Here is a 23,519-nt window from a genome sequence, read left to right as displayed (position 1 = left end):
CCTCCGAGTGGACAGGAGGTGGGTTGTTCCTGTGTTTCAGGCAGTTTTGTTGTCTTTTTAGGGCAGACCGTGATAGCCAGGAGATTCATGAGGCTTGTTTGCACTCTCCTTAGGTCTTTCTTAAGAGTGAAGGCCGCCAAAGTGGCTCTGGAGAAGTGTGCATGTAATAATGTCTTTAGAAATTACCACATTCCTTCAGAAGAACAGTGGATTTCCCATCAGGCCTAGTCTTCCACAGATGTCTTCAACATTTACAGATACTGATTGTAAAATGACTGCCCACGGGACCTACATAGATTAAAATAATTCTATTGTGCTTCTGGGTCATAGGTTGGGGTTAGCTCCAGTAGAAAGCCAAGAAGGTGGGATGAGTGACAGGGTAGAGAAGCGGAGAGCCGCGCTGCGAGACCTCCTGCTGCATCCTGCAGACGCCACTGAACCGTTTCTCCCGTGCGAGGTGATGCTGTTCTTGCCTTCCAGCGATCTCGATGCCCGGGCGAAGAGTGAGAGGTACCGTGCGCTCTTCCGGCTGCCCAAAGATGAAAAACTGGACGGCCACACAGATTGCACCCTCTGGACTCCATTCAACAAAATGCACATTTTGGGGCAGATGTTTGTGTCCACGAATTACATCTGCTTCACCAGCAAGGGGGAGAACGTGTGTAGCCTCATCATCCCACTCCGTGAGGTGGGTGTTAGATGAAAGTGGATCTCCTAAGTGTGTGTTTGTAATACTTTTCTGTGTGAACCACAGATGTTTTTACCAGCATTTCACTTTTTTTTTATTTATTTATTTGACAGAGAGAGATCACAAGTAGGCAGAGAGGCAGGCAGAGAGAGGGAGAGGAGGAAGCAGGCTCCCCGCTGAGCAGAGAGCCCGATGTGGGACTCGATCCCAGGACCCTGAGATCATGACCTGAGCCGAAGGCAGCGGCTTAACCCACTGAGCCACCCAGGCGCCCTATAAATGTTTTTTTAAAACCTTAGGTGAATGTTTATGATTCTTTGGTGGCCCGGACGCTTCCTTGTGTGTGTTGTCATTGCTGTTGGTGACTTGAAAGAGCTTTTCTTCCTAGAAAAGGCAGCCTGGAGTTTTTTGGGCTTTTTAAAGATTTTATTTCTTTATTTGAGAGAGAGGGAGAGTGCAAGAGGGAGCATCAGCAGTGGGGAGGGGCAAGGGAAGAGGGAGAAGCAGACTCCCCACTGAGCAGGGAGCCCGATACGGGACTCGATCCCAGGACCCTGGGATCATGCTGAGCCACCCAAGCGCATCCAGCCTAGAGTTTTAAAATGTTATTCAGGTGTGGTGAGGCCAACACATCAGGAGGTGGCTGCCACTGAAAAGAGCTTGTTATATTCACCATCCTTCTGGGGACCCACTGGGAAAGCACCATGGTTGGTCCATAGGCAGAGGGAGTCGGGAAATGGGGGCATAGGAGGCATGTGATTTCTATGGGAAGAAACAGGCGAGGCAGGGTAAGCAGGTTTAGAATGGGCTCGCTGGAATAATTTCAGCAGACTCTGGGGCATAGGGGCCATCCCTAGCTATCTGAGATCTGCCCTCGCCCCTGGGGTGACTAGAGCAATGGTCATTGATCCTGAGTGTAAGAGCTGGATTAAAGGTGGTGGAGGCAGTGTGGTGGGCTCTGTGTGCTTGGTTTGCATAGGAATGTTGTGCTCCCTGGTGGGAACGTGGCTCTGCCAGGGTCTACAAGGCCCGGGGTATCAAAGCCTCAAATACAAAATTGAGAAAATGTCGTTACTGTACCTGCTCACAGTCAGAGAGCAGCTTGGTCCCAAGGGAACATTGTAGATTGTGAATCAGAAAGCCAAGTGTTAGCTTTGGTCTGCCAGTTACCAGCAAGAGAACCATGGGGCTGCTGAGCCCGACCCGCATTTTCTGAATCTCTGCAAATTCTGGAATCTGTATTTTAATGAAGTCCCAGGACCATCCTCATGCATAATGAAGACATTGTACAATCTTACTCTTTCCACATTCTTACTGTTTCTGGGGAGGAGGTGGCTTCTGTCCTATCTCCACGGTGCTAGGTAGTTCTGGGACTTACCCGGAGACCTTGCCTTGAGGTTCGGAGTTGAGAAGGAGCTACAGGTTAGGCTGCTGGGGACTAGAAGTCCTACAGCTTCTAGTCCTGAAGACCACTTTAACTTGCCCTAGTCCTTTTCTAGAAGTGAAGGGTGGTTAGAAACTTTGGTTATGTAATTAAGATTGACCCTTGGTTAAGATTCCTTAAAGGATTCAAGTATCCCTCTGCCTTCTTTTCTGTTTCAGAGAGAACATTTATATAAACAGATTTTTGGGTTTTTTTTTTCTTATTGTTGTTGTTAGTTTCTTTTGTTTAAAGAATAATTCACCGTTACCACAGAAAATTTGTGAAAGTACAAATCAAAGGCAAATAAAATACATCCCTAGTCCCACCAGTCAGCCCATTTTTCAGCTGTACAGCTTTCCCAGGCTTTTTCTATACTTGACTGTGTATTCATTTATATTGTTTAGCTATAAAATATAGTGAATTTTTTTTGCTTATTTCCCCCAATACCAAGTGTATATTAAACTTTCCCCTATATCATTCAGTGTTCTTTGATAGTACCGTTTTTTGTTTTTGTTTTTTTGTTTTGTTTTGTTTTGTTTTTAAAGATTTTATTTATTTATTTGACAGAGAGAAATCACAAGTAGTCGGAGAGGCAGGCAGAGAGAGAGAGAGGGAAGCAGGCTCCCTGCTGAGCAGAGAGCCCGATGCGGGACTCGATCCCAGGACCCTGAGATCATGACCTGAGCCGAAGGCAGCGGCTTAACCCACTGAGCCACCCAGGCGCCCCAATAGTACGGTTTTTAATGACTGCCTCTTATTCCATTAACTGGATCTATAAAATTTATTTTAGTTACCTGTGGTTGGACCTGTGCATTGTTTTTAGTTTTCTTCCAATTATATGTATGATTTTTGCTTCAAGTATGAATTATAAGTTCCTAGAAGCTGAATGGGTGTGTCCAAAAGAATGCAAACTGTTAGGCAATTGACAAATCTGGTTCCACTTCTTCTAAGATGAGCTAACTAGTGTTGTGACATTGTTTGAGGAGATACATGGTGGGGGTGAGTTCTGAGGGGGATAATTCGGCAAGTACCTACATTTGGCTCTGGAATGGATTTCATAACTTTTGCCAGCAAATGGACCTTCTTTGCCATAGACTGTTACCAAACTTAATTTTATTCATTTCTAGTTTTCTTCCATCACGTACGACCCCAAAGCAAGTTACCCGCAACAGCTAGGGCTACCCCTTCCTGGACGAAGGCTCTGCACTGGTGGGTGCAGCAAGTCATCACTGTTGATCCGAAGGGAGATAAGGAGTGGGGAGGGGTCCGGATGTCTGCTGTCCGCTCTCCTGTTCACCGCTCTTCACCTTTCAGTGCCGGATCCAGTATGATAGTGAGAGTTCAGGGCAGCTGGGAGAATGAGGGTTGATACTCTCAGCCCGTTTCTGGCTTGCTTGTTTTCCCTAACAGCTGGTAGAGCAGAGATCACTCGGTTATATTTCAGGGTAAATCAGAGGAAGAACAATAGTGGAAGTAGTAGCATCAAGAAATAAAGTGTGTTATGGTTGGTGGATGCAACTTTAAAGAAGGCAGCAGTGCGCTCCCTTTAGCCTGATGGATCTCTGAGACAGATGAGGACAGATTCCCTAATCCCAACTAGTGGAGGAAGCAAAGGACTCAGTGTACCTTTTACAACCTTTATGTTACCTTAATGACAGAAAAGTGACGGGGTGGCCTCCTTCCTCTCACCCCTCCCCCTTCCCACCCCCCCCATCCCCTGACACAGGGTCTGTCTGAGCAGAGAGGCATCTCTCTGTGAACTGGGTACCATTTAGACCCAAGTTAAGTTGATGGATGAGCAGCAGCCTCCATGGGAACATCCTACTTGAAATGGCTACTTTAGGGTGATATAAACGAGGAATTGTTGTTTCATTTAATTTTTTACAACCTAAACTAAAATACTGACTGGAGATTATTAATGTATATTCCGCAGATAGACTTAAGGTAGATCAAATAGACACAGAATCACGTTACTACAGATTTTGAAGAAATTGCTGAGGCAGCAAAGCAGGGAGATAAAGTGAACCGATCAGGTTCTTCTTTAGATAGAGATTCCAGATAAAATCTCTCTTTTTCTAAAAATCATAAATTACCTTGCAGATATTACATATGAAACATAAAGCTTTGCCTAAATTCCAGTCTATTTTTATAACCCGAGTTGGTAATGAAATGTGACTCATTAAACTAGAATATTCAAATGTGGCTGTGCTGGTGTCACTGAGCTTATGGGATTGGATTCTACCAGAAATAATCTGTCAGCAAAAAATATTTTGTAGTGCATATGAGCATTCATGTTTTTTTTTTTTAAAGATTTTAATTTTTATTTATTTGACAGAGAGAGATTACAAGTAGGCAGAGAGGCAGGCAGAGAGAGAGAGAGGAGGAAGCAGGCTCCCCACTGAGCAGAGAGCCCGATGCGGGACTCGATCCCAGGACCCTGAGTTCATGACCTGAGCCGAAGGCAGCGGCTTAACCCACTGAGCCACCCAGGCGCCCCGAGCATTCATGTTTTATATAGGAGCTTTCAGGTGGTTTGTGTATTTGTGATCTAGCTAAAGGACTTTCACTTTGACCTCATCAAGATCCACGTGGCTCTCTGGGTTTTGGGTGTGAAACTTGAACCTTTAATTCCCTTGGCATTTGTCATTTGGTCTGAGACATCTGGTGACCAAATGAATTAAAAAAAAATGTTGTGAAAAAAGGAGTTTTCATAGGTCTTTTAAAAATAGGTATTGTTTAGCATGTTTTAAGTGCCATGGGAAAATTCATGATACATTTTTTTTTACCATTTCTCCAGCTTTTGTATTAGGAAAAAAACCCACTTTTATGTACAACTCCAAGTACCTCAATACATTCCTTTAAAAGTATATAAATATAGGGGCACCTGGGTGACTCAGTTGAGGAAGCGTCCAAGTCTTGGTTTTAGCTTAAGTCATGGTCTTGGGGCCGTGGGATCAAGCCCCATGTCAGGCTCTGTGCTTAGTGCAGAGTCTCCCTCAGACTGTCTCTCCCTCCCACTCACTCTCTCTCTTTCAAATAAATAAAATCCTTTTTAAAAGAATGTGTGTGTGTGTGTGTGTGTGTGTGTGTATGGCTATATGTATTGATAAAATCCGAGAGTAGACATCAGATCCTGCAGTTTTCCCTCTGTGGATCCCAGTTGTCCCCATTTTACACTTCGGGCCACTTTTCGGGCAACTCCAACAGGTTTCTTGCCTTGAAGGGGAAAAGGATTTTAAAATTCTTTGGAGAAAATGTATTTCACATGAAAATGTTCATGAAGTAGAGTTGAACCTGTCTAGACTGCTTACAGGTGGAAATGAAGAGAGGAAGAGAAACTGAACTTCAAGGATATAGTCAGAGCTGCTGCAAGTAAACCATTTATCTAGGGCTGGCCTTGAGGGTTTTGTTGTTGTTGTTGTTGTTTCCTATTGTGGTAAAGAAAAATATTTTCATGCATTTACCCTAGTTTCTAGTTGATGAAAATTCTGTTCTAAAGCCCCAACTGCATGTCTTCAGTTCAGAGCTAGAACAAACGTGCTTCTTTCTTGCTCATTTCCTCATGTGGCCGATTTACTTCACCACACGCATGTGCACACGGTCCGCCAGTGCCGATGGAGGTGGGATTAAGCTATTTACCTCCTGTCTGTTCTGAGTGGAGCCTTTAAAATGTTCAGGTGGTAAGAGGAGAGGTGGCAAATCCCTGGAGTTCGAAGGAGATGTTTGAAAGATGGGTGAGGTTGTGAAAACCATCCCAACATGAAGCTTGGTAAAAAGGCACGAGTATCATGGGTCGTTTCTCTTAGACACGATAGGGCAGCGAGGAGTCCTCTCCCTTAGGACTCGTGCAATTTTGATGAAAATCAGGGAGTTTCTTCACAAGAAGTTTTCTAAACCTTAGCCCTGTTGATATCATAGGCCAGTCTCTATTGGGGATCAGCTGTTCTGCACTATACGCTGGCCAGCGACATCCCTGGCCTCCACCTACTGGATGCTGCTGGTCCCCTCCACTTCTGACAACCAGAAACGCCTCTAGATGTTGCCAGATGTCTCTGGGGGAACAAAATCCCTCCCGAGGTAGAATTGCTGATTTAGAACGACCAGCACGATAATTCCAGCTTCTGATATGAACTCCAATTTGAGGAGTTAGGAGCGATTTTATTTTACTGGAGCAGAGGTAGAGAGTCTCATCTTTGCCTCAGTAAGATTGGGTGGTTCCTACAGAACATAGAAGTGTTGCGTTCCTTGTTTGGTGCTGCTCAGAGGCTGCTGTGATCCCTGGAAAACAATGCTCTTTGTTTCATGTTTCTTTCAGGTGACAATTGTGGAAAAGGCAGACAGCTCCAGTGTACTCCCCAGTCCTTTATCCATCAGCACCAGGAACAGGATGACCTTCCTGTTTGCCAATTTGAAAGATAGAGACTTTCTAGTGCAGAGGATCTCGGATTTCCTGCAACAGACGACCTCTAAGATATACTCGGACAAGGAGTTTGCAGGCAGCTACAACAGCTCAGATGACGAGGTCTGTGGGATCTGCCTGAGGGTGTTTGCATTCGTCCTAGTGTTTTGCCCAAGAGTGGGCCCTCCTTGTCCATTCTGTTGGATCCTCCAGCTGTGCTAAGATAAGGCACTTACCCTGATGCCCAGAGCAGTGTCTCAGCTCGTTTAACTCTCATGGAGTTTGTCTTTGGGATCACAGAGCTGGACAGAGCCCTGTAGATCATCTGGTCTATCTGTATTTCATAGTTGAAGAAATTACTAAGTAATTGGTCCTGTTTTCGCAACAGTGTTCACATTGTGACATTATTGGAAGTGTACGGAGGTCACTGTAGTCTCGAATCTGAGATGCAACATCATGATGATGACTTTATTATGATCAAATACATATTGTGTCTCTTTCGAATTAGGCCCTGGGCAACATCCAGGGAAGTCAGAGTCCAGGAAGATAGGTGTCCAGCACAAATGACAGAGCAATTACTGGCAGCTGAAATGTAACCTCACAGGGAGCAGGCCCGCTCCAGTCCACCTGGTCCAAGCTCATGGGGGCGTCAGAAACTAGAGCGGGCACGAGGAGGTGGCCCCATAAGCAGCTGATTCAGCTGTGTCATGTTTTCCTGCATGCTAATCAGAAACTAACGGCCAACGAGTTTGCTGCAAAAATGCATCTAAAATAAGAGGATACCTGTTTCAAGCATTGCGATTTCATGGCCTAGGACCCGCACACCTGTCTGATCTCCACCAAAGCACTGGCTTTCTGCCTCCTCCTGTGTTTTCACGTAGCGAGAGACCTCTTGGGCACCATAATGCAGCTACTGGGTCTGTGCAGAGGACACTGAAGAAGTGGGTTGCGTGGCCTGTGGTGTTTCAGCATCTGTTCTTCTGTGTGTTGGCAGGTGTGTTCTCGGCCTAGTAGCCTGGTCTCCTCCAGTCCCCAGAGGAGCACGAGCTCTGATGCCGACGGAGAGCGCCAGTTTAACCTGAACGGCAACAGCGTCCCCACGGCCACACAGACCCTGATGACCATGTACCGGCGGCGGTCCCCAGAGGAGTTCAACCCGAAATTGGTGGGTGTCTCCTGCTCTGGCCTGAAACTTTATTAGAACAATCACAGTGACTTATTTCTTAAAGATTTCACTTATTGGATAGAGAGAGACAGTGAGAGAGGGAACACAGCAGGGGGAGTGGGAGAGAGAGAAGCAGGCTCCCCAAGCAGCAGGGAGCCCAATTCGGGGCTTGATCCCAGGACCTCAGGATCATGACCAGAGCTGAAGTCAGACACTTAACGGCTGAGCCACCCAGGTGCCCCTAGAACAATAATATTTAAAAAGGTTTTTTAATCAATGTTAACTCATACATATCTGTATAAATATTTTCCTACAAGCAAAATAGATTTTTATCTAAATCTCTCATTGGATTTTAGAGTAGCTTCACAGAAGAAGATGAGTTATACAGAGTACAGGTGACATTTTGTCTTTTTTTTTCTTATCAAAGATTTTATTTATTTATTTGAGAGAGACCATGAGCTGGGGGAGGGGCAGGTAGAGAGGGAGAAGCAGATTCCCTGCTGAGCAGAGAGCCTGATGCAGGGCTCCATGTGGGCTTTTTTCTTGTTTTTAACTATTGTTTAAGTCAGCCAACAAGTAAGTACATAATTTCTCAGCGCACATTTCAAAAACACCAAGTCATTTTCACTACATAAAGCCATAAATACGCGTTCCGCTGACCCATTTCAGGTAAATGGAATTCTGATTCAGGGCCAGAAAGCTTCAAAGCAGAACCCCAGCCTTCAAATTAGGTCCAGGTGTCGGATGAAGGAAGGACTGCGGAAAACCTGAGTTCTTTGCTCCCCAGAGTTCTGTCCAGAACATAACGAGTCTATTCAGTAGGGGAGATATTCTGCCTTTCTGCCCAACTTCCCCTTTCCTTCCTCAAAGTACTTGGGGACGTAGTCATGTTTCATTTATTCCTTCCAGGCCAAAGAGTTTTTGAAGGAGCAAGCTTGGAAAATTCACTTTGCTGAATACGGGCAAGGGATCTGCATGTACCGCACAGAAAAAACGCGGGAGCTGGTGTTGAAGGGTATACCGGAGAGCATGCGGGGAGAACTCTGGCTGCTGCTGTCAGGTACAGCCGGGCTTGGGCTGGGGGCCCTGACCCTGGGGTGGGCGGGACCTCAGCGCTCCCCTTCTGCCTCCCGTCATGCATCTGGGCTCTTTTGAAAATGCAGCACTGCCCTTCAGCACTAAATAGCCTTTCCTGCCCCAAGAGGTACAGTCCCTCAGTGAAAACACAGAACATACATACAGTTGTCCAGACATGGATACCATCATCCCCCAAGTCTGCATAACCTCTTCCACCCCTTCACTAAAGCTATGTAGGAGAAAAGAGAACCTATGGGAAAGCGTATAATTCTTTGTGATTTGAGGAGTTTGTTGTTTTGGGGTTTTTTGTTTTGTTTTGTTTTGTTTTTTGCCTTTTCCTGGCTGTGTCCATTGATGAGAACACATGATGAGAATATATCTCATTGAGAATGCTTAAGGGTGGCACGTGGTCAGAGCCCCCATTAAAGCAGGGAGAGGGAGGAATGAGAAAGCCTCATCCTTGGTGTTTGCCATCTCCTGAATTTGGTGGTTGTCACTTGGAGATGTGAAAGAGAGACCAGAATGTACACCCGAACTGGAGCCTTAGACTACACTTCACTCCAAGCTGGAGACACCAGGAAGGACAGAGTGGGGTCTGTCAAGGAGTGGTGGGAAGAATGTGGCCACCTTAACTGGTGCACAGCCCCAGCAGAGCTCTGTGGGGTCAGACATTTGAGTCCTGCTTCAGACTGTAGGTTCTTCAGGCTAGCCCCAGCATGCCTCCCTCCCGGCCCAAAGCATCCAGTGTGTCCCACGGGTCTGTTCCGTCATGAACGTCCAGGGAATTTTTTTGTTTTGTCACCAATCTTTATAAGTCAATTGCTTTACTGACTAGAGGCCTGAAAGGTAATCAGTTTAGATACATGAATATTTTTATTTGAACCTAAGATGGTCCAACACAAGTGCTGTTATCAAGACCTTTTATTTTAAACATGGCATCAAAATTGAAAGAATAGTTGCCACACTTACAGAAAAGCCTTTTAAAAAAACCAACCAAACTCATAGCTCTTTCTAAAAACAGCTATTAATGGTAATTGCCTGTGATGAGATGTATTAACGTCTCAGCAGTTGGGGGATAGAATCCTAGAAAATAATTGGCTTTATCTGATTCATATAAAACTAGCTTGTTCTAGCCTCATTTACCTGGCTTATTTTCCTTAAGTGGATGAGCCTTAGCTCCTCATCTAGAAATCCAAATTTGAGTCAAATGATATCTGATTACAAATCCAACCCAAGAAGAGCCTTACTGTCCTGTCTTCCATCTTCCTTGTGTTTGGTGAGCTAGTCCCCTTGACAGACTCATTCAGATCACTGATACAGTAAACAAAAAATTCTCTTTTCATCCTGATTCAAATTAGAAGTTACTTGCAGCCCCATTTTGGATGAAAATGAAACTCAAAGTGAAAGCCAAGAAATAGTACATAATAGTACACAGCACTGTTGCAGAGACACATAGAGAGTTGGACTGTATATTTTCTTTAACGGTGATGGATGATGTGAGGCCAGGGGTGGGGCGGCCTACAGCTCGTATTTCCACCCAGCTCACTGGGGGCAGGATACGTGTGGTATACCAGGACCAGGCTCAGTGTACCCAGTGAAGTAAAGTGCCAGCCAGACAACATGATATCTTCGCACATCTCCCTTGAGGACAAAGCAAAAGCCAGTGTTAAGTTGCTGTCAACCTGAATGCCTTTTCCAGGCTAAGTGTGAGTGGTAAGATTGTCTCTTCTGGGTGGCTGTCACTGACACGGTCCAGGCCAGCCCAGGGGTTCTAGTTTCTAATCCGTGAAATACAGATTAGTTTATCTTGTCATTTTGTGTGTGTGTGTTTTATATGTGTATTTGTGTCTGTCTATATATTTATAATTACATAAGTTCTATTTATTTAGATTTGGATATTTTTGTACAGTGTTTTCTGTCTTTAAGAATCTTAAAATGCAAATATCTCAAAGCGGTGGTTCTCAGCCCATTTCTCCACCTGAGGAACTGCCAGCCGTAACATGCTCACTGTGAGGAATGTCCACATCACCCACTGCAGCTCTAAAACCCTTGCATACATCATAACACCTCCTCTACTCCTCAGTATGGCTGTTTGAACTCTTCAAACCTCACGCTTTTGCGTCCGGTTTTCAAACTTGTTTGGAGAGGCAGAACTTTTCTTTTTCAAGGGAAATCTTAAGGAGAACCCTAGTAAAATACCAGCAAAACTGCTCTGGCTGAGACGAGGATGCTTTGGTTTACTCGCGTTCCTTCCTCCTCTTCCCGAAAGTAGCCCCGGATCATCCGTGGAAGTTCTGCGGAACACAGATGTTTAGCTTGCGGACCTCTAATTTGGTTTATGGTGGAGCTGAAGGAGAGCAGCAGGCTGCAAGTAAATTTACCAAACGGGCCGCAGTTGCAACAGCCCGCCGCATCCGCGGGCTGTGGTTGTCTCGCAGGTGTCCTTTGCACGGTGAGGAACACGAAGAGGTTCACTCGGTCAGCTGTGTTTGTGACCGAGGGCAAGGCCCGCCCCTTTGGATGTTGTATCTGTTGGGTATTTCCTAGGTGCCATCAATGAGAAGGCCACGCATCCCGGGTACTACGAAGACCTAGTGGAGAAGTCCATGGGGAAGTATAATCTTGCCACAGAGGAGATTGAGAGGGATTTACACCGCTCCCTTCCAGAACACCCAGCTTTCCAGAATGAAATGGGCATTGCTGCTCTAAGGAGAGTCTTAACAGCTTATGCTTTTCGAAATCCTAACATAGGATATTGCCAGGTAAATGACACAGGTGGTTTAGATTTCTTTGTGTGTGTGTGTGTGTGTGTGTGTGTGTGTTAACCAGCAAGTCAATAAGTGGAATGGTTAACAGAACCATCTCAGCACCTAAGTTTCTTGACCTTGGCACTAGAGACCTTGTGGTCTGGGTAATTCTTTGTTCGGGGTTGTCCCATGCTTTGGAAGATGTTTAATAACATTCCTGTTTAGTAACACACTTAATAACCTCTCTCCACAAACTCCCTAATTGGGACAGCCAAACTGCTTTTAAACATTGCCAGATAGCCCCTGGGGAGCAAAATCTCCCTGGGTTGAGACCCCAGCACTGAGCGGAAGGGCTGGGAGTCAAGAACTCCCTTTCCGGATCCACCACCTCATTTCTGGGTGACCTTCAAGGTGCTTCTGATTACTCTCCGAGCTGCCTCTCTTCCCTCCCTGAGGTAAAAGAGAGTGTGCCTGAGCACCTGGCCTGTAATTCTGGATTCTGAGTTCCACAGTGCTCCTGCCCTGCCTCCTAAGCAAGAACACACTAGAGAATGTAACTTTTATATGCTATGATTATACTTTAATACCCATTAAAATAAATGCTTCATCGGTGTTCAAAAAATGCCCCAAAAGCAGCTAAAATTATCTTTTGTACTAATACATCCACCACAATTAGGGAAGCTCCAAGATCGTGTGCCTCTAGACTTAAAGACCACATACTCAGAGAGGCCTTCTTGGACCATCCATCTAAAAGCTAAAGCAGGCCTGTGCTCGCCTCAGCAGCATGGGTACCAAAATTGCAACGATACAGAGATTAGCATGACCCCTGTGCAAGGATGACATGCAAATATGGGAAGCGTTCCATATTTTAGAGGGAAATATAGTCCTTCCGTAATGGAGTCTGTAAGTGATGGGAATAGAAGACACAGCGTAAGGAATATAGTCATTGATACTGTGATAGCCATGTATCAGTGTAGCTGTCAGGACGCTTGTGATGAATGTAGCCTAATGTAGAGACTTGAATCAACTGTACTCAAAAAAAATGTGAAATCACAACTAGCAATTTGTCAGCTATGTTGACAAATACCTCAGACATCTTCCAAATCCAGAAAGATGGATATATATTATGATATATATGGTATAATATAATTACATAAATATATTATAGTATATTTATAATATATTATAAAAATGTATTTTTGACTAAATGACTGCTGAACACAAAAATAGAAGGAAAGCTAGATAGCCAGATAGATAAATGCTAAAGGATGCTTAACTCCTCTGCACGCGCACACACACACACACACACACACACACACAGAGTACAGGTCTTTGTTTATTTAATAATCTCTTTGATAGCACTTAACTTAAATACACCCCCAAACTGATTAACCTTTACATCTTTATTCTGTCTCTCTGACATCAGCATTTAAGTCCTGTGACACTTTTCACCACTGTATTACCCCCCTTCCTATCCCCCAGTACTTCGTCCAGAGCCTGTTATAAACTTACCTTGACTGAATGACTAAGGAGCTAACCGTGACCATGATCGTGTACTAGAATCGGCAGGTTAATTCTCAAGCAGAATTTTATTAATGATTTCACTTGGGAAAATGTTATGACTTACAAGAAAGAAAAAGCCTATTAGACCAAAAATCCTTTTTTTTTGGTATTTATACTGTAGAAGTTCCACGAAGAATTACTGGTTTGTAAAAGATCAAAATGAAATCCAGGAGTTAGTTGGCCTCTGCAATTATAGAAATCATATCTATCTTGTGATCTTTCTCTTTTTAATTAAGAGGACTATTAAAGTAGTTGAGCCCTGAGTGGTTATGAGCTAGGTGATCATATCTTTTAATAAAGTGGGTTACTTTATAATTTAAATCACTGTTACTTATCTCTGCCATCCTTATCCAGATGAAAATAGTGGGTGAAGACTCCAAATTTGAAAGGTTTTATTGTTCTCAGAGGAGAGCCTCTAGGCCATGTGTACTGGGTTATAGGAACCATTATGGAAGATTAAAAAGGAAATGTTTATCTTGTGAATGAAGGGTTAGAAACACTGAGATTGTAGCAGGTTAAAAGCTTGGTCAGATAGCCTTCAGGCAAAGGTTTTGAATGAGGGCTTGCCTGTGTGTAGGGGCTCAGTCTTTGGTTCAAAGTATTAATGTTCATCAAGACTCAAGAATTGCAGGCTTAAGGACTAATGGTTGGTACATTTTTAAGGGGCTCTAAATTATAAAAACCAAACAAAATTTAGACGAATTTGCCTGTGGAGCTTGCAGATCCTTTAGGTGTTAATTACCTGGCCTTCTGCTGAAAAAGTTTGCTGGCCCTGTGAGACTAACTCAGTAATTTTTTAGGTTCACAAAATTTCTTATGTTAACCTGTGTTTGATGTATTTAAAATGTACTTGATGACACCCTTTTTCATGCCTTCAGGCCATGAATATTGTCACATCCGTGCTGCTGCTTTATGCCAAAGAGGAGGAAGCTTTCTGGCTGCTGGTGGCTCTGTGTGAGCGCATGCTTCCTGATTACTACAACACCAGAGTTGTTGGTAAGTGGGGAGGTGGTTAACATGTTAACCCACGTCTCATTGCGAAGATGTTTCCAGAGCCAGGATACGGGATAGAACAGTTTCCAGTCACCCTTAGCCAAAAGAGTTTCAGACTACTCCAGTTTCCCAAAATGGGAATGAGAGGGCTTGAATTCATATGGATTGTACATAAAGGAGCCCCATGGAGCTTAAGAGAATATACACGTTATCACCACTGGAGAAATTATTGTAGAAAACACTCAGTGTAGGTGTCACAGTGGCATTGGGAACTGTACCAAACTTGTCAGATTTGACAAAAAATGTTTTCATGAAGTGGATGGAATCTGTGGACAGCAGAAGTATGCAAAAAAGAAAAAATAAAATAAAAGCATATAAAAATGTACCCCAAACTAAGTTCCTGCAGTATTTTTCAGAACTGATTTCATTGCAAGGCAAACCATGACTGTAAGCATTTAAACAAAGTATCACTCTTACTCCTTATAATCCTCTTGAGTGTTAGACATTCCATTTTAGCAGGACAAGCTTTTTATTGCTAGTAGTAAAGTGTATGCTTTATGCTTTCCTCTTGTGCTCATTTCTAAGCCTTTTCACACTAATATGATTCACTGGGAAAATTCTCCAGAAATGTCAGTAAGTTGATCATGAGTGTATATGTACAACTGGAATGCTTTTTTTTTTTTTTTTTAGAATTTTTTTCTTTTTTAAGTAATCTCTACATTCAATGTGGGCCTTGAACTTAAAGCCCCAAGATCAGCAGTATCATATTTTACCAACCAAGCCAGCCAGCCACTGCTGGAATGCTTTTCAGTTTTGAAAACGTGAATTTAAGAAAACAAAACAAAAAAACAAACAGAAAAACCCCGCAAAACTCATATGTGGGGATAGTGCATCCAGAAAAGCTACTTATTTTTTTAAATAAGTTTGCCGAGAAATGGAGTCCTATACGCTTCATGCCTAACCAAACAATGAGATCTTTCTAAACTGACTTTTCCAACAACCCTGATGGTTGTGTTATTGCCCTTTTGTGGTAGGGAAGCAGGGCAGGAAAACTCCGGAAGGAGAAGAATCACCCAGAACTAATCTGCTGACCACGCTGTGTTGACACCTTGGTCTAGTAACAGAGTAACTAGTATCAGGGTAGCAGCAGAACTGTTAGGAGAAAGGAGCCAAGTTGTCTCAGCGGCAGCTGGGAGCTCGACTGTCTCAACCAGGCCGATTGGTGGGGTCCCTCAGTAAGAAAGTGTGTGGTGGGTTCACCTGTGGCCTTTTGTGCCCGCCCCTGCTGCAGGCGCACTGGTGGACCAGGGTGTCTTCGAGGAACTAGCACGAGACTATGTCCCCCAGCTGTACGACTGCATGCAGGACCTGGGCGTGATCTCTACCATCTCGCTGTCTTGGTTCCTCACGCTCTTTCTCAGCGTGATGCCCTTTGAGAGTGCAGTTGTGGTCGTGGACTGTTTCTTCTATGAAGGAATCAAGGTGATATTCCAGTTGGCCCTGGCTGTGCTGGATGCGAACGTGGACAAGCTGTTGAGTTGCAAGGACGACGGGGAGGCCATGACCGTTTTGGGAAGGTAATGGACAAAGCCTCACTTCGCTGTTGTTACTGATTTAAAGATTTTATTTATTTGAGAGAGAGAGCTCACGCAAGCAGGGGGAGGAGCAGAGGGAGAGGGACAGGCAGACTCCATACGGAGCCTCAGGGCTTGATCTCATGACCATGAGATCATGACCTGAGCCAAAATCACAAGTCAGGTGCTGAACCGACTGAGCCACTGAGGTGTCCCCTGAACCTCGCTTTGAAAACCACCTCTGGTTTCTTCTTGGAATTCGCCTTCTGTCTTTCTCCTTGGTTTCCTGAGTCTTAATGGGCGTGATGAAAATCAGAACACCCGCTTTCGTCTGTGGCTGAGGATTTATTTTCATGCAGTGCGTCTCCAGAAGAATTTCATTCTGTTCTTAAGGAAAGTCTAGTCTTTTCTAAAATGCTGAGTTTGTAGAACACGGGTAGAGAAGTGTAATGGGAGAATTCCAAACTAGCCTCTGGTGACTTCTGATTCATTTCTTTGTTCAGGTATTTAGACAGTGTGACCAACAAAGACAGCACGCTGCCTCCCATCCCTCACCTCCACTCCCTGCTCAGTGACGACGTGGAGCCCTACCCTGAGGTAGACATCTTCAGACTCATCAGAACGTCTTACGAGGTGGGTTTCGTTTCCTGCCTGAGTGTCACAGTGCTCTGAGGGTGCTGGGTGGGACTCTGCTGGATGTGTGGCACCCACTTCCATCACCAACTACGGGTATTACCTGCTTCCTTTCACCTTCGGAGAGCTGATTGCCAAAGCCAACAGCTGTCTTCCAGCTGACAGCTTTAAGCTCCAGAGATGGGAACTGAATGGGAGCCTAGGACTCCTGCTGGGTCTCGGGCCGTAGAGCAGATGGCATGACAAGCTCTGACCTGGTCCTCTGCCATGCCCGTCCTGAAGCCGGACCAAGCAGCAGCTCAGATTCATCTCTGGGCATCCTGCAGAAAGGCTGTGGAGAGCAGGCATGGCGAGGTTGACCTGTGCACATCAGTTCACTTCCTGTTCTCATGCCAAGTACGTAGGTCTTCTCTGAAGAAAACCAGCCAATTCTCTTGAGTCCAAGACACATGGAATAGTCTGTACCATCCTAGAGAAGAACAAGAGTCCTCGTACTTCTCTAAAATTGCTTGGCCTCAGTGGGGGAGGAGGTCTTCTGGTTCACAATGACCCTGGATCTTTTGGTTCACAGTGACCCTGGATCTAGTCCTTATTCTCAGAACTAATGAGCTTCTAGGGGCAAAGGAGGCAGTGTTATGTGCCCAGTGGCATTTGGTGCTGTGGAGCCCCAAAGACTCAAGTGTCCATAATACATAATCGTTTCTTTATTTCCTGATCCTTGGCTCAGAAAACTTTTATAGAAATGATCAGTAAGAAAGAGTGTGACTCTTCTGCTGAGCATACTCGGCCCTCACAGGTGCTTTGGAGCTGTAGGACAATTGTCAGCATTCCTACCAAGAACAGCCTATATTAAGGGAGAAAGAGTGAGGGACAAGCTGAGGTCAGAAAAAGCCTATCTTAAAGAGAATAAAAAATGTGGTGCTTTTGAAAATATTGGTATAGATTCAGAGATCTTTTCAGAAATGTGTGTCCTTTTGCTCATAAAAGGGGCAAGACTGATCATTTATTTTTTTTTAATTTTCATTGACAATACATATTAAAAACAAAACACTTTTTATATCTTTTAGAATCCTAAAAGTAATGCATGTTTATTTTTAAAAAAATGTAGAAACTGTCGAAAAATGGGGAAGAATAAACTTCATTCTATAAACTATATCATATTTTCCTTCAGGTATATTCCTGTATTTGCAAAATATGCTGAAAAAAAATAAGCCTTTGCTAAAAAGTGCTGTGAAACATCCTATTTTTCACTTAAAACATACTGTGAACACTCTCTAATATATTAAATATTAAAGCCATAATTTTTAAAAATTTTAAATTCAATTAAATATAGTATTATTGGTTTCAGAGGCAGAGTTTGGTGACTCATCAGTCTTACATAATACCCCGTGCTCATTACATCACGTGCCCTCCCTGGTGTCTGTCACCCAGTTACCCCATACATTCACCCCCCTTCCCTCCAGCAACCCTCAGTTCATTTCCTGTGATTAAGAGTCTCTTATGGGGGCGCCTGGGTGGCTCAGTGGGTTAAGCCGCTGCCTTCGGCTCGGGTCATGATCTCAGGGTCCTGGGATCGAGCCCCGCATCGGGCTCTCTGCTCAGCGGGGAGCCTGCTTCCTCCTCTCTCTCTGCCTGCCTCTCTGTCTACTTGTGATCTCTCTCTGTCAAAATAAATAAATAAAATCTTTAAAAAAAAAAAAAAAAGAGTCTCTTATGACTTGTCTTCCTCTCTGGTTTCTTCTTGTTTCATTTTTTCCCCTCTCTTCCCCTATGATCCTCTGTCTTGTTTCTTAAATTGTGCATATCAGTGAGATCGTATGATAATTGTCTTTCTCTGACTGACTTTATTTCACTTAGCATAATACTCTCTAGTCCTATGTGCGTTGTTGCAAATGGCAAGATTTCGTTTTTTGATGGCTGAGTAGTATTCCATGGTATATATGTATGTATAAACCACATCTTCTTTACTCATTCATCTGTTGATGGACATCTGGGCTCTTTCCTTTGGTTATAAAGCCATAATTTTAGTAGATTATTAATATTCTGTTTTAATGAAGTACCAAAATTTATTTAACTGGTAACTTTTGTTGGACATTTATTTTGATTACTTCCAAATTTTCAGTATTTTATGACAAACTTATATGGTATGATTATATATATATGTTATATTTTGAACATATTTCATATTCTGTGATAAACTTGTTTGCTAATATCATATCTCTGATTATTTTCTTAAAGTCCATTCTAAGGAATAGATCTGTAGCAATAAATCAAAAAGTATGAATTATTTCTAAGCTCCTAGCATACACTGTCCAATTTCTATAAAGATTATTCCAATTTGTATTTCCACCAGTGGAGATTAAGGATGGCTATTCCGCCTTAGTCTCTCCAGAACTGGTTATTATCATAATACAATAAAGAAACATCATTGCCTCAGCACTTTTGGTAACACCATGTTGGAAATTGTGGATGATTATTTTTCCAGAAAAAGAGCCCATGTGATTAAAGGCAATGGTTATTATCATAGCAGTGGATTGTTTTTCTAAAGGCATCCCCTGGAACCTTTATTGTTAAGAGATTTCTGGACCAAAGTCATAAATCTTAGTATGTGGAAACTCAGCTTTATTCTTGACAGCAGATACGCCAACAACATGCTGAGGTCAGCAATTGAGCCAATTTTAAGGGAAAGAGAAGAGAATGGAGGCAAGACCAAGGGTTGGCTTTCACTTACATCCTCTCCGGATCCCTCATGGTGGCCCTTTGGTTGCCAAACATCCTGTCACAGGATACAGCAGCAGTTTCCTTCCTTTGCCTGGATAAATGCCTTTTATTTATACCAACACCTGTTTTACCTGGTCTTTGAATGCACAATGACTGTTTTGTTTTTTTTTCTCTACTTCGCATCACCGCACTGCTCATAGGTCTCTCATGGCTCCCCAGTGCCTTACAGTTCATCCTAAAGAGACCACCACAAACCCTTGCTTATCTGTCTTTTTCCCTCCTAACCATTAGATTGGTGGTTCTCAGTCTCGCCTGTGCATTAAAATCACTTACATTTTTTTTCAAAGTCAAGTGAATTCCCAGGTTCCTTTCCAGACCTATTAAATCCATATATTTGGCATGAGGCCTAAGAAATAAGTCTTTTTTGGAAGTTCCCCAGATGGTCCCAGGACCCGGTGAGGGTTGAGAATCCCTGCCCTACATGCAGAATGGGGCCACTCGTCGCGGAAGCTGTTGATAACCTGGTTTGAACTGAGGCACGATGCCAGTCCTCTGAGGCACGCTGTACATTTATGCCCGTGCTTCAGGATACTCAGCTAGGAGGACAGAAAAGTAGGAAAAACACTGAAAGTACTTTCAGCTTTGAGGTCTCATCAAGGACTCCCCCTGGTGGCTGGAGGTTGGTTAGGTATGGATCAGGTTTCTCCCAATGAGATAACTTTATTCATAAATGCCTCATGGAGAAATTCTTGCTCATTTTAAGTTCTCCCAAGACCCTACTGGAAGGAATTGTACAGACAGTTTGAAAGATAGTGTTTTTCTTTGTGGGCCCTGTGTGTGAGGCTCTGCAGTCATCAGAGTTATACAGAAATGTGACACAATGCCCCACCTTCGGGGTTGACCCATAGATCAACGTGACCCTCCTCACAGGCACAGGGGCACATGAATAACCTTACAGCAGACACACTACCACCATGGAATTTCTTCATGTTCCAAACAACCCAACCCAGTGGGTCAAATCTGAGAAAAGCAGGGAAAGGATGTGGCTAATAAAACACAAGGAGGCGTTTGTGCCGGACATGCACTTATGGAAGTCCCAAATAGTGTGTTGAGCTTATTAATGATAACCAAAAAAGTTACCTCTCACTGAAAGCCTACCTTGGGCAGGGTGCTGGGTGCTTCCCAGATAGCCCCACCAAGTAAATAGTAACCCTTTTTTTTTCTTAAGTTGAAGATTTTTAAAATTTATTTATGTGACAGAGAGAGAGAGAGATCACAAGTAGGCAGAGAGGCAGGCAGAGAGGGGGGGAAACAGGTTCCCTGCTGAGCAGAGAGCCCGATGTGGGGCTTGATCCCAGGATCCTGAGATCATGACCTGAGCCGAAGGCAGCGGCTTAACCCACTGAGCCACCCAGGCGCCCCAATAGTAACCCATTTTTAAGGTGAAAATGGAAGTTGAGAGACATTGAGTTAGTTTTTCCAGACCACACAGCTGGGAAGTGGCTCTCTAAAGCTAGAGCCCATGGGATTTGTCTGGATAGAACAGATATGGAATTGTAAGGGTACATATGGACATGAGGTCAGTTAGTCCAGGAGAGGCTGGCAAGTGGGGAGTCTTGAAACCACTGATTGATTTGCAAAGCACTGAACAGCCCCTTGGAAGCTAAGGAGTTTTTCTTCAAGGACATTAGTTCTGCTCCCCGTGCAATAAATTGGACTGGGGAGACCTAAGGAATAGGCTAGCAAAGAAGGTATTATAGTTATGTCAGCAGGGGAAAACCCGGGAGATACAAGAAACACTGTTTGTCTATCCATTTGTTGAAAAAATATTTAGGATGTTAAAAGTGCTTATCTTATCTCAGGCCCTGAGCATACATTATCAATACCTGGTGTGAATATTTTTTCTTTCTTGATCTTTAATGTATAGAGGTTTTCCAGCATAGTAGAAATCCCAAGGTTAACCCGATGTATTTCTATAACCCATCACACAGTCTAACAGTTATCAACATTTTTCTGACCTCTCTCATCTAAGTCACTTTTTTTTTCCCTGGAGTGTTTTCAAGCAAACTCTAGACAGTATACTATTTTACTTGTAAACCCTTCTTTATGAATCTCTAACAGGAAAGATTTAGGGCCTTTATTGCTAATGCCTGGCTTTGACTTCCAAGTTTAATACTTTTTTTTCCTTCAAGTTTAATTCTTTTTTTAAAAAAAGATTTTTATTTATTTATTTGACAGAGATCACAAGTAGGCAGAGAGGCAGGCAGAGGGAACGGGAGAAGCAGGCTCCCCGCTGAGCAGGGAGCCCCATGGGATCTTGACCTGAGCCGAAGGCAGAGGCTTAATCAACTGAGCCACCCAGGTGCCCCCCACGTTTAATTCTTAAAAGGCTATTCATCCCTCAAAAAAAAGAAATGTAGCTAAATTAGTTAATACCAGTTGTTAGTGGAACCTAAGCTATTACATTAGTATATTTTGTTTGATCTATAGCCACATGCCCTTTTTCTCGGGCTTTTGCTAACATTCCTAGGAGTAATAACAGCTACCATTATAATAGTTGTTTTGCCTGTGTAACTCACAGACTCCTTATCCAACCCAAAGAGGTAGGAATAATTTTCCCTCTTTTGCTGATAAGGAAGCTGAGTCTCATCAGTTTTCATGAAACTTCTGTGGAATGTGAGACTTGCATCCCTATCTGACCATGAAATTGTAGCCTTGCTATAATACCCGGCTGTCAGAAGCTGTCTCCTTTATAGAAGCCAAAGTTCATGTTAACAGACTTGTGGATTTGGGGGTTTTGTTTTGTTTTTTAGAGAGGGAGAGGGAGTGTGGGGGAGAGGAAGAGAGAGAATCTTAAGCAGGTTCCATGCCCAGTGCAGAGCCTGACGAGGGGCTCCCTCTCATGACCCTGAGATCACGACCTGAACAGAAATCAAGAGTCAGACTTAATGGACTGAGCCACCAGGCGCCCCAATGGTGTATTTTTTTTTTTTTAAGATTTGTTTATTTATTTGAGAGAGAGACAGTGACAGAGAGCATGAGAGGCGAGAAGGTCAGAGGGAGAAGCAGACTCCCCATGAAGCTGGGAGCCCGATGGCGGAACTTGATCCCGGGACTCTGGGGCCGTGACCTGAGCCAAAGGCAGTTGCTTAACCAACTGAGCCACCCAGGTGCCCTCCAATGGTGTATTTTTTAAAGAAGATGCTCTAGAGCAGGTGGCAAGGTCCCATAACTGCACGTGGGCAGACACCCAAGTGGGCAGCAGGTGAAGGAGTGGGGAAAAGTGGCCTTGGGGTACTAGGTGGTGAAGGCCTGCTTGGCGGTGGGGCAGTCTCTCTGCCCCTGGAGATGAGGAGCCATGGTTGCTGGAACCTCTGATTTCTCAAGAGAACTCAGAGGTCATGATTTTATTTGAATTGTCCTAATTTTCAAAATACTCTCTTTGCCAAACATGCCATGGTCTCTCTAGCCTACTGGCTGCTTCTTTATACCTTCTACAACTTTTAAAATAAATTTGGGACACCTGGGTGGCTTAGTCGGTTAAGCGTCTGCTTTCAGCTCAGGTCATGATCTCAGGGTTCTGGGATTGAGCCCTGCCATTAGGCTCCCTGCTCAGCATGGAGCCTGCTTGTCTCTCTGCTTGCCACTGTCTCTGCTTGTGTTCTCTCCTCTGTCAAACAAATAAATAAAGTCTTTTGAAAATTAAATCCATTCATTCGTTCACTCTTGCTAGGTAAATATATAATGATAAAGGGCATTGTGCTTTGACTTTTCCATGCCCTATCAGAATTGATGATCACAAGACTGAGAGTCAGGTTGTATTTTTCTGCCCATTTTGCAGATGATAGAACTCAGATTAAGTAGCTTGTCCAAGGTTTCCCAGTATGTTGAGCTGAGATTCAGATCCCAGTTCTGTTTGTCTCTACTGCTCTCGTCACTTATGTTTTACCTAGCAGGCTCAAGCTAGCTGATAATTAATCAGTTCACCTGAGCTATTTTACAGTGAAGCTGACTGAAGTATTTTTTTCTACAAACTTTTTCTCGTATGACCATGGCTTTTCTAAGCCTTTCTGCTAGGCAGAGATCTCAAGGGAGTTAGTACCTCGAGGAGCACAGGTTTGGTTATAAAATAAGGCCCTGCTTTCTGACAAGGCGTTATGAAGGTGTTGCATGGATATGAATACTGTCCCGAGTTGAGAGTTCTTTAAAGGTCAGAGGACTCTGGAGAGGCAACCCACTCAGCAAACATGCGACTCCCGCAGGCCAAGTGTTCACACTGACTCTGTATCCTGATTCCTTCTTATCTTCCTCTGCATCCTTCTCTTTCCTCCACCCGAACACCACCGCCCCACCCAATACACGCATGCACGGGACAGACAGATGCCACCACCCCAGAAGAAGGCAGGGGGCAGTTCGGGGGAAGTACTCCTTCAGCTGTCTGAGAATCTATGACCCATCCCTTGGTCCCAGCCTCCCACAATTTCACGCTGTTTTTTTTCTAAGCCCAGAGGCTCACCTCCCATCTGTTCCTCCTCT

The 23,519-nt window shown here is 43.9% G+C and overlaps 1 protein-coding gene and 1 non-coding gene across 2 annotated transcripts in view; both read left to right on the top strand.

Annotated features, from left to right (window-relative positions):
• TBC1D9 (TBC1 domain family member 9) overlaps positions 1-23,519 on the top strand; it is a 121,600-nt gene that overhangs the window by 73,782 nt on the left and 24,299 nt on the right. The window contains exons 6-13 of the mRNA XM_059378601.1: positions 481-688; positions 6,427-6,633; positions 7,505-7,675; positions 8,585-8,735; positions 11,300-11,514; positions 13,941-14,058; positions 15,347-15,632; positions 16,133-16,262. Of these exons, the coding sequence (XP_059234584.1) occupies positions 481-688; positions 6,427-6,633; positions 7,505-7,675; positions 8,585-8,735; positions 11,300-11,514; positions 13,941-14,058; positions 15,347-15,632; positions 16,133-16,262 (1,486 nt within the window). The remainder of the gene's footprint in view (positions 1-480; positions 689-6,426; positions 6,634-7,504; positions 7,676-8,584; positions 8,736-11,299; positions 11,515-13,940; positions 14,059-15,346; positions 15,633-16,132; positions 16,263-23,519) is intronic.
• On the top strand, positions 12,267-12,370 carry LOC132009418 (U6 spliceosomal RNA). The gene has a single exon (XR_009401913.1). It is a non-coding gene; the product is annotated as a U6 spliceosomal RNA (small nuclear RNA).

This window comes from Mustela nigripes, chromosome 1 (assembly GCF_022355385.1).
Source record: "Mustela nigripes isolate SB6536 chromosome 1, MUSNIG.SB6536, whole genome shotgun sequence".
NCBI lineage: Eukaryota > Metazoa > Chordata > Mammalia > Carnivora > Mustelidae > Mustela > Mustela nigripes.
Note: the sequence above shows the minus strand (reverse complement) of the source record. Positions and strands in the feature narration are given on the sequence as shown.